Raw genomic sequence first — 17,147 nt, 5'->3', positions numbered from 1 at the left:
TACATTCTCACCAACAGTGAATACGTGTTCCATTTCCACATGTGTCTTCACCAACATTTATTGCTGTTTGTAGTCTTGAAGACAGCCATTCTGACTAGGATGAGATGCGATTTCAACCTAAGAGTAACTTGCACTTCTAGGATGACTAAGGATAATCAACATCTTTTTCACATATTTATTGGCCATTTGTACTTCTTCTGAAAACTTTCTGTGAAATTCATTTGCTCATTTATTGATCAGGTGATTTTTTTTTTGGTATCCAGTTCCTGAATTCTTTATATGTTCTACATATTAACCCCTTTGACCAGGAGATTCATTTGAGAACCTATAATTAGCAAACTTTTAACTTCCATTCTGTACCCTGTCTCTTTATGCTGTCGATTATTTCTTTGCCACACAGAAGCTTTTTAATTAGATGCAATCACACTTGTCAATTCTTGCTGTGGTTTCCTGAGTCACTGGGGTTGTATTCAGAAAGTCATTCATTGTGTATGACTACATCTTGAAGCACTTTCAACAGAGACGTTAAAAAAAAAAAAAAAAAACCTCTCAACTGTGCCCTGCATACAGCTGTCCCTGATGATGTATTGGATGCATTAATAAATCTTATATTTCATAATCTTTAAGCATTTACTAAACATCTAGCTGTGGGTATATTCCATAATCTACATGTGATTATTGTGGTTTATTGTCATTAAGGTTACGGCATAACAACAGCAGAGCAAGAAATTCAATCAACATTTTCTGTGTCTGAGGATGAAAGTATTTTTTGCCAGTCCACGTAGCCTCACGAATGTTGACGCCATCATGTAGGGGTTGTGAGCACAGGGTTGCCTCTGAGGAGAGCTCTGACAGGAGATGCAAGCAGCCAGAATGGTAAAGTTTTCATGAAAGAAACAAGAGGACTTTGTTAATTCAGGTGAATCAGCCATTTGCGGGTACCGATGAAATCCTAGGGCTGTATGCAAAACTGAAAATAAGCCTTATGATTCCTGAAGGGATGAGGTCAATTAAAAGACCCAAAGCTGCAATACCCTAGGATGAGGTGACTGGTCCTTTGTTATGGGCGTTCAAGAGCCTTGCTTAATAACATTTAGCTACAAAGAAAAAAAAAAAAAAAGAAACTAGCTTACTTGCCTCCTATTTTATCCTGCTCTCATTCCTGAAAGTCTTTTAAATCTACTCATTTTCCTTGCACCCTGATTAAAATTTCTGACATGCGTGTGAACATTCTGTAGCAATCATATTCGTAAACCTAATTACTCAGGCAACTTGAATCGCAGACTCCCGCACTACCTTCCACCTGCTCCTAGATCTCCTGAGGAAAAAAAATCCCTTCCTCTTCAAACCCAAATGCCCAATCTCAGGACTCTCTTCAAATAAAACTTCTGACTCCCTGTGTAACTTCCAGCCACCTTCTTTTTTTATATATATAATTTTATTGGATATATTTTTATTTACATTTCAAATGTTATTCCCTTTCCCAGTTTCCTGTCCATAAGCCCCCATCCCCTCCTGCTCCCCCATAAGGATGTCCTGCCCATCCACCCCCCTTACCATCCCACCCCCAGACATTCCCCTACACTGAGGGGTCCAACCTTAACAGGACCAAGGGTATCCCCTTCCACTGGTGCCCTAACAAGGCTATTCTCTACTACATATGCAGTTGGAGCCCAGGTTCAGTCCATGTATAGTCTTTCGGTAGTAGTTTAGCCCCTGGAAGCTCTGGTTGGTTGGCATTGTTGTTCTCATGGGGTTGCAAGCTCCTTCACCTCTTTCAATCCTCCCTCTAATTCCCCCCAAGGGGGTCCTGTTCAGCAGTTTGCTGCTAGCACTGACCTCTGGATTGGACATGCTCTGGATGTGTCTCTCAGGAAAGATCCATATCCAGTCCCTTTCAGCATGCACTTTCCAGCCACCTTCTTAACTGTCACAATCTACCTCCAATAAAAAAAATGTGGTGAAGGGGCTCACTTCTATTGTTGCATCTTCCACATTATACAGAAGGTCTCGAGTATATGACTTACCAACATCTATGAACACTCAAATTTGAAGCACACAGTGCTATTCTATCCCCATACGGTGGAAAAGTTGGTAGCTACAACTTGTGGCTTAAGAGAGCCCCCTGTTGAGTCAAATGATGTGTGCCTTGCTTCTACAGAAGTAGTTCTCAACCCATGGGTCGAGACCCCTTTGGGGTAGCATTACCCTTTCACAAGAGTCACATATCAGATATTCTGCATATCAAATATTTACACTGGGATTCATAACAGTTATGAAGTAGAAACTAAAATAATTTTATGTCTGTGGGTCACCACAACATGAGGAGCTCTATTAAAGGGTTGCAGCATTAAGAAGGTTGAGAACCACTGGACCACAGTCAGGGCTCACTAAACTAGATGCAGGCTTTGCTAATAGGTGCATTGGTAAGTAAGTATGTCTTTTTGGCACATGAGCGGTGCCTGTGCTTAAGGACCTAGTGCCATGGGACAAAGTGTCATCTAGGCATAAAAGGGTGAGCTCTGTTGTGAACAAGAGGGGAGTTATCCCACCTGGCTCTGTCTATAGTTAAAAGCTATCAGGGGAGGTACCTACAAATAAAGTGTCTGAATTTCCTTTCTATACATCTGATCCTCGGAAGGTTTGGGATTCGCCCTTTTGTAGTGAAACAGGTGCTCTTAGCCGTAGAGCTATCTCCCCAGCCAGAAATTGTGTTTTAATGAGTTCTCATTATTGTATCTCTCCATCTCCATATTTTCTTCCTTAAAATTCTAAGAACATAATCTGTAGTACATGAATAATTTACTATTATAATGCAGTGTGCATGAAAAAAATCACTGAGAAATTTATCTGTTTCAAAAGGTATTTCAGTTGAACTGCTATTTTTCCCTGTGTGACCTATGTTTGGTGTCAGACCAGGTTTTAATTCTAAAGCTCTTCTGGCCATCATTGGATCAGGTGACCCTAAACGATCTCCTTTATAGCTTTAAGAAGTAAAATAAATAATCTTAACTCTCTAGATACAACTAACTTGATCCATTTCCTCACAAACCGGAAGGTTGGAGAGACAAGAACATTACTTTGCACTTTCAGGTAGGAAAATTTGGGTCCCTGGCCCCAGACAGCATCAATTCCTACAGTAAGTTTAGCAGCAGCCCTGACTATGACCCACCAGATGGCAGTAGTGCTCAGAGCCTTAACCAAAATTACTTTGGAAGGACCCGGTAGACAAAATTACCCTCAGCTGACATAGAGAATACTCTGCCAAAAGCTAAACTTCTGGGCTTAAGATGCTTCTATTTTAGGCACAAATGTGTCAACTTGGGGGTCTGTGAAAGTAGCAGTTCCCATGAGTTCACAACGAGAGACCAATCTAGCTTGGCTTTCACGCCTTCCCTAGTAAAGGCTCAAGCTTTAGGATAGATTCCATCACATGCCTCAAGCCCCAATCCACCCTTGCTTATATAGCTCCTAAATCTGCTTGGAGTACTCACTGTTTCTATTACCCTCTCTCTACCTTTACCTCCACTGTCTACAGAATCAATTTTATTCTTAAGGCTCTCCTGAATAGTCAAGGTTTTGGTTGGTTGGTTTGGTTTGAATTTTGCAGCTTGAGGACAACTTTATTATAGCCTACAAGAAAGATACCCCAGGGCAAGCAAGCTATAAATCATGGCAGCTGCCCCAAGGAGAAGAATAGAGAAGAGGAGAAAAAGTAAAATAAAATAAAATAAAATAAAAAGCCATGCCCCTTGACTTAAGACAGCATAGAGGTGCAACAGTAGGCAGCCATATGGTGATGAGGAGGGTTTTAGAGAAAGAATAAGGGAGTCTAAAGTGTTAGGGAGTTCATGCTTAGAAAAGAAATACAATGAAGCAAAGGGAAGGTACATTTTCCTGAGTAATTCAGAAAAGGGGGCAAACTTACGAAGCAATATAGCTAGCTTGTTCTGTAAAAGACACGGCTAGGATCGGAAACGCTGGGAGGAACAAGGACAGTGTCTCATTAAACAGATAATTCTTCCACCTCTCTAACATGGCTGGAGATGCACTAGCCTCCCTACGGGCAGTGCTGCATTTCAGAGAAGTCCGTCTGTAGCCAACACACTGACCCCTGCCCAGCTGGGACCTGGCTAATTAGGTCTCCGCTCAGGGAAAAGGTTCTATTTTCTTGGCAACATATTTTTCTCTATTTTTTTTTTTTTACTGCTCATACCCCAACATTGCCCTCTCTGAAGTGGTAACTCTAAAGTCATTTAGGAGATGGACGGAAATCGGGGTACATATATGTCATTTTCACCATGAAAATCTGGAGATTCTGTTCCAAAGCGGCCACCAGAGGGGATCAGTGTCTGGCCTGGAGTTCTAGTCCCCACCCACACATCCACCCACAAATATAGCTATAGCCTCTGGACAGGGGTACTCATTGGGGAGATGGGAAAGTTGGGGTTCGTCCTAGTGTTTCTGGCCAGAGAACCAAAAACATTTCTAAAACTGTTGCGTTGGGGTCCCTGCCATGTCCAGTTTCTATGTCTTGTTCTCATCATTGTCTTGCTGATGAGGACACCCTGAAAAGCCAAGGTTTAATTGAAACTTTTCACACATTTCTGATAGCAGTGAGAGGTTTTTCCTCACTTGGACTGTAAAGCTTCTTCCAATGGACTTCTCTCACTCCTCCTTAGCCATTTCCTACATTCTGTGTAGAGCCAAAGACCTCCACCCCCACATCTAAACTCATGTGTGCACTAAGTCAGGCTTTTACTTTGACCATCTTTTCTATTGGTGGGGCCCTATGATAGTACCCATATAACACAGTTTTTTTTGTTTTTGTTTTTTTTTTTTTTTATTAACTTGAGTATTTCTTATATACATTTCGAAGTGTTATTCCCTTTCCCGGTTCCAGGCAAACAAACCCCTCCCCCTCCCCCTTTATTCCCCTCCCCACCTCCCCCATTGCCGCCTCCCCCCAACAGTCTAGTTCACTGGGGGGTTCAGTCTTAGCAGGACCCAGGGCTTCCCCTTCCACTGGTGCCCTTACTAGGATATTCATTGCTACCTATGAGGTCAGAGTCCAGGGTCAGTCCATGTATAGTCTTTAGGTAGTGGCTTAGTCCCTGGAAGCTCTGGTTGCTTGGCATTGTTGTACATATGGGGTCTCGAGCCCCTTCAAGCTCTTCCAGTTCTTTCTCTGATTCCTTCAACGGGGGTCCTATTCTCAAATCAGTGGTTTGCTGCTGGCATACGCCTCTGTGTTTGCTGTATTCTGGCTGTGTCTCTCGGGAGAGATCTACATCCGGCTCCTATCGGCCTGCACTTCTTTGCTTCATCCATCTTGTCTAATTGGATGGTTGTATATGCATGGGCCACATATAACACAGTTCTTAAAGAAACCTGCTGCTCCTGGGTTACCCTCCTCGTTGCACACTGCCAGATATTAGTAGCTTATCTGATTAACTAGAATAGGACACAAACTAGCCCCATTTTATGTTGAGAGAGGAGAACCAAGTCACTGAGTCACATTCTTCCGAAGTAAGGTTACCAGTTTCTTACATGTGCAGCCAGACATGATCTAGGTCTATGCAAGAGTCTGATCTGTTCTGATGCGTGCCTATTCTCTGTCAGCACATCTGGTTTCAGTACAGTACTTTGATATTCTTAATATGTTAGTACCAAGGGGTATCTTAGAGTGGGAATTGATTTTGCTAACGTTCTATAATCCTTTAGCTTCACCACAAGGAACACCAAGTCAACATATGTTAAAATCTGTATGGCAACTTCAAGACAAATCTGAGCCACTGCCCCCTCCATTTAAATCACTTAGCAAAGGTATATATGCCACTTTAGTGTTTTCTTTGACTACTGCTTTATCTCTATCTCTATATAATTTTCCTTCCTCCTTTTCAATATCTGCAATTGTTATTAATAGCTTCAAAGCTCCTAGGCTCCACTAAATCATCATAGTTCTTACAGACACTTGCGCCTCCTCATATCCATAGGAATAAAGCTGATATCTACCTGTTAAAAGCACCATAAAACAATCATTGAACAATGGACAGTCTCTGTGATATTGAGGAAGTTATTTCCCAGTTTTCCCAAAATATTTTTATTGGCCTTTTGAGAGGGTCTCATAGGTCAGGAATGTCTCTAACTTCCTACTGATGCTTAGGGATGGCTTTGAATATCCTTTTACTATCTCCTCTCCTCCTCCTCCTCCTCCTCCTCCTCCTCCTCTCCCCCTCCCCCAAGTTCTGGGATTTGCCTGGCTCAGAATATTTTCTTTCCCTTGTCGAATTTTGTGTTGAATTTAGTCCAGTTTTTCTTTCCAACCGAGACACTGCCATCTTGAAATGGCTTATGTCAGAAAATGGTTCGCTGTTAAGAAACAAGCTGTGTGGAGACAGGAGGTCTGAAGTCAGGAGTAAGTTTGTTAAGTGTGAATCACTAGGGCCTTTCCCTTCCTCTCCAGGATATTGTTCAGACATCGCCTGCAAATGCTGCTGGCTAGTAACCAGGAATTATGAGCGTTTTTTTCTGATGGGCACACCCTTGGAAACAGGGTGGTTTTGTTCTAACAAAAACCAAGGAACTTGCTGAGACTTGTCATGAAACTTTAAGCTATAGTTTTCCATTTAACTAAGAACGACACGGACAGCATCCTAATGTATCCTTGTGAAGCACATCTGGTGGTTTACTCCTAACAGGTTTTTTTTTTTTTTTTGATTCTGGCTCCAAAAATCTTAGATGCAGCGCATCTCCTCAGCACCTATAAAATACTTTAAACCAAAGTGACCAACTATCTCAATTTGCCCAGGACTGAGGAGTACCCAGAAACATAAGATTTCCAGCCAAAAACCATGGAAAGTATTGATTTTATCATTTAAAGGTAATTTTGAAATGTGCAAAACCCATTTCTCCATGGGGTAGTTGAAAAGCACATCAAGAGGGCATAAACTATCAGTCCCTCTTCTTTTAAATTAAGCTTTGGAAAGACTTGCCTGATCTTCATACTACTCACTGTTTCTGATAATTATAATTGCCCTAGGCAAATTTAATGTCAATCTGGACCAGAAATGGGGTAACTGCTTCATCTTTTTCTACTGCCTACCACTTGGGCCTTTTTGAAACTCCCAGAAATTTGGATTCCAGGCAGGAAATTGTGTTGTAACCACTAGCTGTGCCTCTTTCTGCAGGATATACCTTTCCTTGGCTTTTCAAGGCAAGTTTTAAAAATATTTTATTAGTGTATATTAATTCTACACGATAAAGGGTTTCATTATGACAACTTTCACATGTATTTAATAGATCTTGACCACTCTCAAAATGTCTTTGATTCAGTCTCTCATCCTCTCCCCTGTCTTGCTAATCCCCTTCCTTCTTCTCAGCTGGTCATACTTCTGCTCTTTTTTTTTAATGGTACAATGCGGTTTCTTTTGGGTTGCTTAAAGAAAAACAGCCAGGCAAACCTTCAAACAACAACAAAATAGAGATCTACATAAACCTCAGAGTTTTTAGACTGATGAAATATTAGGTTTTTTTTTTACTTTTTTGTGCCTCATAGAATCTTAGTCGTTCTGGTGTGGATGGTCATCTGCACCAGCATTTTTTACATTTCATTGCATATGTCGCTCAGATTGTGGTGGTGTCCTTAAGGTACAATTTCAGAGCCAGGAGAATGTTCAGAGTTGGAGTCTGAACATTCCAGGAGATAACATTACTGGGTCATGGATCCCACATGAGGCTATCGGAATTTTATAGGATGGTATTCTCAGGTGAGCTCATGTTCAAAAGATATTCATTATATTTTATATTCATGTATTAGCACATCATTTTCATTTAAAACATAATGCTGAACTCCAGAATAGCATTATGTTAAGTACCACTGATTCTGGTGGTACATCCATTGTGTGAATGCTACTTGGGCATAAGAAAGTCACCTGGATATAGGAACTTATCCCATCTTGCATAGGCAATTGCACTGATGGTCAAAACCTCTCTTTGTTCTATACTGAGAATCTATGTTACACCCCAAAAGGCTTACATTTGGAGGCATGTAAAGTAAACATCACCCTTCTTGTCACTGTTACAAGCTCAAATCATTAAAAAGGATTTGGTTTCCTTAATGCACAAAGAACTTCTATAAAACAGCTGATACCAACAAGTTTCAAGGTTTATTTTAAATTGAAAAATAAATAGCTTTAGTTCACACATTATTGAGAAGGACAATACAAGGGGGAAAGGCCAAAGATATGTGTCTACAATAAACAAATATATTCAAATCAAAACCAACTTTTTAAAAGAAAATATGTTTTCTTTTAAATTGCTAAGAAAGTGTAAACTAAATTACAGTGAAGTGGTTTTATCTGTTAAAATAGCAAGCATTTAAATGTCAAGTAAATGTATTGTAGTGCTTATGCTGAGAGGAAATGGGTACCTTCTTATATCACCATGGTAATGCTGATTGGTGCTACAGCATGGCTGGACAACCTGACCTAAGTTCCGTGGGTAGAATCCACATGGTGAAGGGAGACAGCCAATTCTGGAAAGTTGTTCTCTGACCTCCACACAGGTGCCATGGCAAACAAGGGTGACACACACACACACACACACACACACACACACACACACACACACACAATAAATAAATAAATAAACAAATAAATAGATAAATAAATTTTAAGATATATTTTTAAATTTTGTTTTGGTTCTTTTTGAATTTCATATCACGTACCCTAATCCCACTCATCCTCCCTTTCTCTTATACCTGCCCTCCACCCTTGCAACCTCCCCCCAACAGAAAGCAAAGCTTGTTGTGGAAGCTGTAGTATGTCACAGTAGGTCCCACTGTATACCCTTTGTCCACACTTCTTGCAGATGTTCGTTGCAATGACTCATTGGTCTGCCTAGAGCCATACAGGTGGTGGTCTCGGGCTCATCTTTTTAAAGGACTGTTAGATTACTAATCACTCAGATGTCCGTAGGTCAGAACACTGAGTGTAGACATAATCTCTCCTCTCTGCCACCTACTGATGCACATGTGACACAGCAGCCAAATCTACAATGACTCTCAGGACAGGAATAAAGCCATTATTAATTAGCTTCTTGAAGTATAATTGAAAATTTCTAACAGTATAATGTTATATATATTTTAAAAGATAGCATGATACTAGAAAAAGTCAAACAATAACAATTGCTACTTCTGGGTGGTGGTATAACATAACAAGCATCCCAATCATGTTCTTATTTCCAAGTCATTTTATTTCTTTTCTTTTTTAATTTTGTATACTAGTCAGAATTTTCCAACATGACAAGCCTTTGGGATTTAGATTGAGCTCAGAGAGAAAATAATTAAGAGCCTAAGGTAGACTTGGCTTTAAATTAAAGGATCAATTTTTCATCAATCGTTTTCGAAGTTGTTTTATTTTTATTTTATATGTATGAATGTGTTGTGTGTTATATAACTGCACTGTGGGCAAAAGAGATCACCCCTGGAACTGGAGTTTCAGATACTTATGAGGAATGTAGGTGCTGGGACCTGAACCTAGGACTTCTGCACCCTCTAAAGTACTCTTAACTTCTGAGTCATTGAAAAACCAGCCTGCCCCCATCTGAAGCTTAAAAGCTTTCTTAGAGTAAAGATAAATTAGGTTCATTCCTGATTATGATTCAACCACTGTTTCTCTAAGATTAAGCTATGCCTCACCTGTAACCTTAACTACAAAAGGCTCTGTACTGCCTGTTCCAGAAATGATGATCATGTCTTCATTTCCAAAAAGCTATTTATAACCATCTTGCACCGCTGAAGGTTCTATGACCCCCCCATGATAACCTTATTATGACTTCCTCTTGTGACGACCTTGTTTTGACTATTTATTTGGTCCCTTCTGCTCCTATAACCTCACCACTTGGAAACCCTCCACCCCTGAGTTCTACAAAAGCCTCGTTTCCCTCACATCCAGTGCTGCTCTCTCTGAAATCCTGACCTTGGGAGAAGTGACCAGCTGCCTAAATACAGCTTCTGTTTTTTGTATTTTTATTGGATATTTTATGCATTTATATTCAAACGTTATCCCCTTCCCCAGTTCCCCCTCTCCCGTGCCTCCTCTCCCTGCTTCTATGAGGATGCTCCCCCTCCCACCCACAATACAGCTTGTTTTAATAAGATAGTTGTGCGATTATTACACACACACACACACACACACACACACACACACATAAGTCAGACCTACCATCATCTTTCCACTCCCAAATTTCAGGCTGTAAAGGTTTACATTAAGAGAAAGTTAAATCCTGGCTTACCTATTCTCTGGGGAGAAAACTGACATAGCCATTCCTCAGGATCTGAATTAGTAATGTTCTATAAAACTATCACAATCCTTTAATTAGCAAGTCCTAAATTATTGGCTCCTAATGGCGATCTAAGATTGGGTTTCTTCAAAGTCTCTGGCAACAATAGTTTTGTCAGCCCATCTATGTCTGCCTCTGTTATATGTGCGTTCCGATTAAAGACCCCATATACCATATATATTACCCACTAATGTTAATGAACTCTCAACCCACAGTACTAAATCATACTCTTTACTGAGTGCACATATTTTCTTTGTAACAAGGCACATTAGCAGACTTCTGTGAAGGGATAGACTGCTGTGTGATGCTCAGAAATCATTTTGAACAGGAGACAGACATAAAAAAACTGGACAGTATAAGAAACATGGCATTAGGATTGTTATAAGGACACCAGCCTACATTATGAGAGCCAAAACAAGAAGGTCATCATCTTATTACACCTAGGCTGGCAAGAGATGAGCCGGGCAGCTCTAACAGCCTGAAACGTCATCGAAGCTCTCCAAGTGTGGATTTGGCAGTTAGCGGTGAGTTTTCCAAGCAGGAGAACTTATAAATACAAAAATCTACAAATAATAAGGATAAAACTTAATTGCAGCTATAATTGAAGGGAAAATTCTTAATCAAGAGAAATGGGCCAAACACCAGTAGTCTCTGGCTAACTTGTGCACCAAGTTCTTTCAAGCTGATACCATAGGATTTACAAAGCCGTGCCGCCACCAGCGCACGTTACCTAGTGGAAACACAAGTTCAGCAGTCATTATTTATTATAGCCATCGCCTTCAACAAGAGCCAGAGAAGAATGGGATAATCTAAGATGAAACAATTTATAATCCTCTTCAGCAGGTTAAGTTGGGCAATTCTCGACTCTAAGGAAAGATGATTGCTCAAGACCACCATCGAGGTATACACGTATGTTAAACTAGAAGACATATAATGTCAATGGGACCGAATGAAGAAGAAAGGTGTCATCCTCTTGGGATTGTTTTGGAAACTGACAGCCAGGGTTCTGGAATCGAATACGGGTATAACGAAGGTCAAAGTGTGGCTCTCATCATTGGTGTGAAGTAAGACAGACACAGACACGGTGCAGCCAAAGTGTTAGCAGAAGGAGGACTGGAAGGCAAATGGATACACGAAGGAACACGATCTAACTAGCCTCATCTTGTTTCTGGAAGCCTCTTGGCTAAACCTTTCCATGGTTAAATACAGTGATCCAATCTTTCCCTGTCTGTTTTTACTTCCTTAACTAGAACACATATGGAAGTGAGCAAGGCTCAAGCCTTGTTCTGTCTTCTAGCAACACTCCAGAACACTCAGCACACCCCAGCATCTGCAAGATCAGCTTCCATCAACCCTTGCATGTATAAGCCCTGGGTAAATATTTACTAATTCACCAAGTGGACGTACAAATATACTGAGTCTCTAACTCTGTTCTAAAACTTTTATTGATTCTTTGGTTCATACCATGCACCCCAGTCTCGCTTATCTCCCTTATCTCCTTAGAACTTAATATAATACTCATTGAGTTCTTAGATTCTGTGTTGGAGTTTATAATATTATGTTACATGAAGTTAAACATTTCTGTGTTGGTATTTATAATATTATGCTACATGAAATTAAACATTTCTGTGAAAAACATTCTGAAAAATCAAATTTTCTTTAAAAAAGCATTTAATCATATCTTGTTTCTTCTCACTTTAACAAATTATTTTAATTGTACATAATTTTTAAAACTTTTATTGATTCTTTGGTTCATATCATGCCACCCAGTCCCACTTATCTCCCTATCCTCCTCATAGCTGTCTTTTTCCCTTGCAATCTCCCCCTTCAAAACACACACACACAAACACACACACACACACACACACATACACACACACACACTCACGCACGTACACACGCACACACATATACAAAGCATAGAAAACATCTCATTATGGAAGCAGTACTATGTCACAGTGTGTCCTGCAAGTGTACCCCTCTGTCCACATATCTTCACTTGCAATTGTTCACTGCAATGAGTCACTGGTCTGGTTCAACATCTCTGGATTCTGTGACACCATCAATATTGGATCCTCACAGGCCTCCTCCTATCTTGTTGTTGCCTTGTGTCATGGAGATCTTGTAGCTTTAGATCAGCAGGACTGACCATTTCACTTGTCCCAACCATTCACAGATAATATAGGGGTGGGTCAACCCAGAGCCATGGATCTGGGCTTGGGCAGTAGCTGAGCTGGTCAGTCTACTAGCTCTCTTATCCACACCACCAGAGCTAGCTCTCCAGCACTGCTCCAGCTAAGCCACCCAATGCCTCCATTAATAGGAGGCAGGGTTACCTCTTCTGCTCTTATACCTTTGGGGTTGGCTCAGCCATGACTGCACCAACAGGACCAGCTCCACAGTGTTGCCCATGTGAAGTGCAGGGTCTGCTCTCCTGGGTTCTGCAGCCAGTGAAGAGGCAGGGATGGCTCTCTGGCTTTCATGCCCTCAGGGTCCTAGCCCATCCATGCCCCCCTTAACCAGTACCAGCCCAACTGTGCTGCCCAGGCGAGCTGCAGGGCCTGCTCTCCTGGGTGCTGCAGCTGGTAAGGGACAAAGCTAGCTCTTCCACAATCATGACACTGTGGGCAGCTTTCCCAATTGCTGGGGGTGGAGAGGTGACACCAGTGCCACCATATGTAAAATTAATGGTATGGTCAGCTCTACTACGCAAGTACCACGAGGGCCAGCTCTGCTGTGCGGTCTGGGCAAAGCCAGGGCCAGCTCTCTGGAGTACTGCCAGTAAGAGATGGGACCAGCTCTCCAGAATGCTGTAGCCAGTGAGGAGTAGGGCCAGTTCTGCACAGTCTCTGGATATCCGTGCAATCCCTTGTGGCTGCCCTGACCAGGGATGTCTCCATATTCTTTAGTGGCAAAAATGAGTCATGGACACTAACACTGATTCCTATCACTGTGTAGCAATGAACCTAGACTTGCCCTCAGCAGCAGCTCAGAATGGGACCTCCCTATGACCCAAGTGGCAGGGCTGGCCACTCACAGCAGACTACTCGCCACCCTCGAGTCTCTAGTTCTAGCTCTTCATCATGCTCAAACTGTCCCCCTTTTCTTTTTCTCCCATCAGTCTACCACATAATTGCACATGGTGGTGGCATCCACCGCAAGCTGGGCAGGAGGTTAGTGAGCCTCTGGGTGACATCCTCCAGCAAATGGGTCTATACCCCACCTGCGCCTGAGCCTAAAGGCAGGTCTGTGGGTAGCATGGCCGTCCACAGCTCTGTCTGTCTTCCTTTTCCCATGTTGCACTGTGTGGTGTTGTGTATCTATGCCTCTGCCCTTGTGCCATGGCGGAGAGGGAAGGTCTGCAGATGTCCCTCTGTGGCATGGTGGAACTTGGGTCTCTGCCTTCTTTCTCCTGTGCTATGCTGTCTGAATTTAATTTGATTTGTTTTGTTTGTATATGTGTTAAGCATAAAACAACTTTGTCCACCAAGCCAGGCATCAAGCTAGGATGAACAGAGGATTGCCATCTGCTCTGGGCCTGACTGACATGAGAACACCACCACCAAGGTGTCTCTTTGCCCATTGCCAGGGCAGTGAATTGTATAATTTTAAGAAGCCGATTCTTGCTTTTTATGAACTGCTGAGATAGAAATGTCAGCAGGACACAAATTACATAATATTTAAAATAGTCAATATTTAAATTTGAGTATATTTCATATAAAACCACTATAGCAATTATATAGTAGCCTATGGCAAGAAACTTCTAAATTAATGTTTGCCTATATTCATTGCTTCTGATTGTATTTTCTATTAGAAGTAAAAATCAAATTTTCAAAGACACACTTTTGCATTCAAATCTCTCTACTTACTGTTTCAAATCCTCGGTGTGGGTGATCAGGAAATCCTCCCGGCCTTCCTCCTTTAAATTCATCAAACAGCAAAAATGGATCCAGCATTTTCAACTGGAATAATAAAATTTGGCATATTAGACATTCTACAGGGGCTACATTCATAGACACAGCTAACAAAACTCATTGAAGATTGTGCAGCCAGTAAGCAACCTTCTAAAATGCAAATTATATTCAGCAAGAAACTATACTTGCACAGAACAATTCATTAATTACATTAGAACTGACATTGTAGGAGGAGAGTAAAGAGTGAACAAACATTTCGTGGCTGTCTACAATACAGTTAAGTGGGTCATGATCAATCTATAACATATTCTTAACATCATGAGGCAAGTGTTTATAAAATCAAGAACTAAGCTGTGATTGTGAGTGTTTTCAAGGAGAACAACTTCACATAAATGAGAACAGGTGACATCAGGGAAGTCTTTAAAGTTTTGATTTTTACTTCTAAAATTTACAACCAGGGAAGTGGCTCTTGAGTTGAGTCTTGAGGTCACGTTGGAGCTAACCAAGTCGAAAGGAGAGAAGAGCAATGTTGCAGAAAGAGGGGATGAGAGAGATTTTCATGCCTGACAAAGTCTCTGTCCATCACTCATCGGAATTCTGCGAGCACATAAAACTAACAGTTCCTGAATATTCTTGCACAGAAACAGATTTTCCTCACAATTTTATGAAGGGCTTTATTTTAACAAATAAGTAATTTTATTATTATTATAACTCAAATAAATAATTTCATTTAAGGGCTTACATAAGCCCTTAGTTTCTTCTATCAACAAGAAGTTACTGATGTATGTGCACATATATGTCAATTCTTGCTCTTTATTAATGGTTCAAATCGATTTCTGCATTTAGATCAAATAGATTGCAGACATTTGTCTGCAATGATACAAGTCAAATAAAAAGTAAATACTTAAATTGAACTATACTTCATTTAAAATAAATAGTATAGCTTTATAGTACACAAAAAAATATTGTGAGAGATGGGCGAAAGATAGAGGTTAAAGTTTTTGGGTTTTAAAATAAGTTGTCATTTTGTGTCCCAGGCTGGCCTCAAGCTCTCAATACTCCTGCCTTCACATTCTAAGTGTTGGGATGAAAGGTATACACCACCATAACTAATTAGAGTTCAAATCTTAAAGGATTTTGGATCTTATCCTGAAGGCGATGGGTTGTAATTGGGAGTTGAGATAATTAGATTTAGAGAAGTCATTCTGAAGAAAATGATAACTATGCAATCCTCTGTGTAGAAGCGAGGGCCAGAAGTAAGGCAATAGCAGCAATGACAGAGAATCACTGAGTGACAGGTAGATACTATGAGACACGTGGGAAGAATACTAAATAACTCCCAAGTTTTGTTATGGTGCCTAGAAAGATGCTAAGTCCACTCAACAAATCAAGGAATCTTTAAAAAGCAGCAGCTTTAACATAATTATGAGTTTGGTTTACATCTTGTTGAGTTTGAGGTGTCTACTATAAATGTTATCATATAAATATTAATGCTTATGCAAAGTCTACTGAAACTTAATCTCAAGTTCAGTCAACAGGTAGAAACAGCTGTTCTATGCTATCGTCAATGTATTCAAGGCTGTCTTCCATTCTTGTCCATTTGTCTAGAATTCTTATCAATATCTGTGATTAAAGATGTTGAAAGTTTTACTGAAATTCGTTGAATCTATGCATCAATTTTAGAAAGGAATTTAAATAATATTGATCTATTTTTATTTATGAACACGTTATCTCTATTTAAGTCTTTAAATGTCCTTCAATAAGGAATTATAATTTCCTTTATAAAGGTTTTGTGTATGTTTTAATTTTTCTGGGTAACATTTTCAAATGGTATCATAAACTGCATTTAAAATTACATTTTGAACAGTTTGCTACTGTGAATTATAAATATGAATAGGTATATGACTTTTGAACACTGCCCAGCACTTATTAATTTTAGTAATTCCCCTGGCGGTTCTTTTGAGTTTTATTTCCTAAGACGGTCATGGCACCAGTGTATCTATCAATAAGCTTTCCCCGACGGTTCATAAAAATAGCTTTTGCTTGACTTAAAAACCACAAGTTGTAATTTTCTAGGTTCTGCTGAGTTCAGTCGGCCTCTGCATCTGCTCTTTCTGGAGTTCATGTTAAAACAGCACATACATGGTCTAGCCAAAGGAGGAGGACACTTACCCTGGGACTCACGGCTAACACACCTAAAGATGGATGGGAACATACCCTATTGCATAATCCTATTGCGGGAAGGGAACAAATATGTGAGAGCAACAGTCCAACCAACACCCACAAGTAAATAGCTCAGCTTTTTCTCAGCCTTGTACTTCCTATTTCTTTTTTCCCAATGCGGGGGGCGTGGATAGATGGAAGCCTCACGAACACTACACAAGCTCTCTGCCACCAAGCTAATCCACCAGCTCTAACTTACCCTCTTTTTGCTTCTTGCCCTTGTTTTGCAAGCTAGCACCTCTCCAAGTAGGAACAATGGTAAGAGGCATCGCTGTCATGTCCCCGATTTTCTACAACTGGCTGCTGTCATAAGGGTTTATTGCCTAGCACATTGTTAATCAGAGCTTTTTATTTTTCTGTAAACTCCCTTCATAGGGTTAAGGAGCTGCCCTTCCATTTCTAGTGAAGTTAAGCAATGAGTTTTGACTTTTTTTTGCTATCATGTATCTATGAACTGTGCTAATTCGATGTCATTTTCTTTGCTGTCTCTCTCTTTTTTTTTTTTTTCCCAAAGGAAACGAGAGATTTTATTATGGAGCTGAACATTAGCTGATCACGGAGTAGGGAACATAGATTTGAAAACGTGTTCAAACATGGAGGGAGCAAGTTCATAACGTTTTTATAGTAATAGAACAAAGGAACTCATAAATCAAGGTATGTGAAAAA

The 17,147-nt window shown here is 40.5% G+C and overlaps 1 protein-coding gene and 1 non-coding gene across 2 annotated transcripts in view; both read right to left on the bottom strand.

The window, feature by feature from the left end:
• The window catches only part of Pir (pirin), a 104,610-nt gene that overhangs the window by 69,903 nt on the left and 17,560 nt on the right, over positions 1–17,147 (bottom strand). Inside the window, exon 3 of the mRNA XM_032890256.1 lies at positions 14,214–14,306. Within this exon, the coding sequence (XP_032746147.1) occupies positions 14,214–14,306 (93 nt within the window). The remainder of the gene's footprint in view (positions 1–14,213; positions 14,307–17,147) is intronic.
• On the bottom strand, positions 8,945–9,074 carry LOC116889508. Its single transcript, XR_004386454.1, has one exon. It is a non-coding gene; the product is annotated as a small nucleolar RNA SNORA17 (small nucleolar RNA).

This window comes from Rattus rattus, chromosome X (genome assembly GCF_011064425.1).
Source record: "Rattus rattus isolate New Zealand chromosome X, Rrattus_CSIRO_v1, whole genome shotgun sequence".
In the NCBI taxonomy this organism is placed as follows: Eukaryota; Metazoa; Chordata; class Mammalia; order Rodentia; family Muridae; genus Rattus; species Rattus rattus.
Note: the sequence above shows the minus strand (reverse complement) of the source record. Positions and strands in the feature narration are given on the sequence as shown.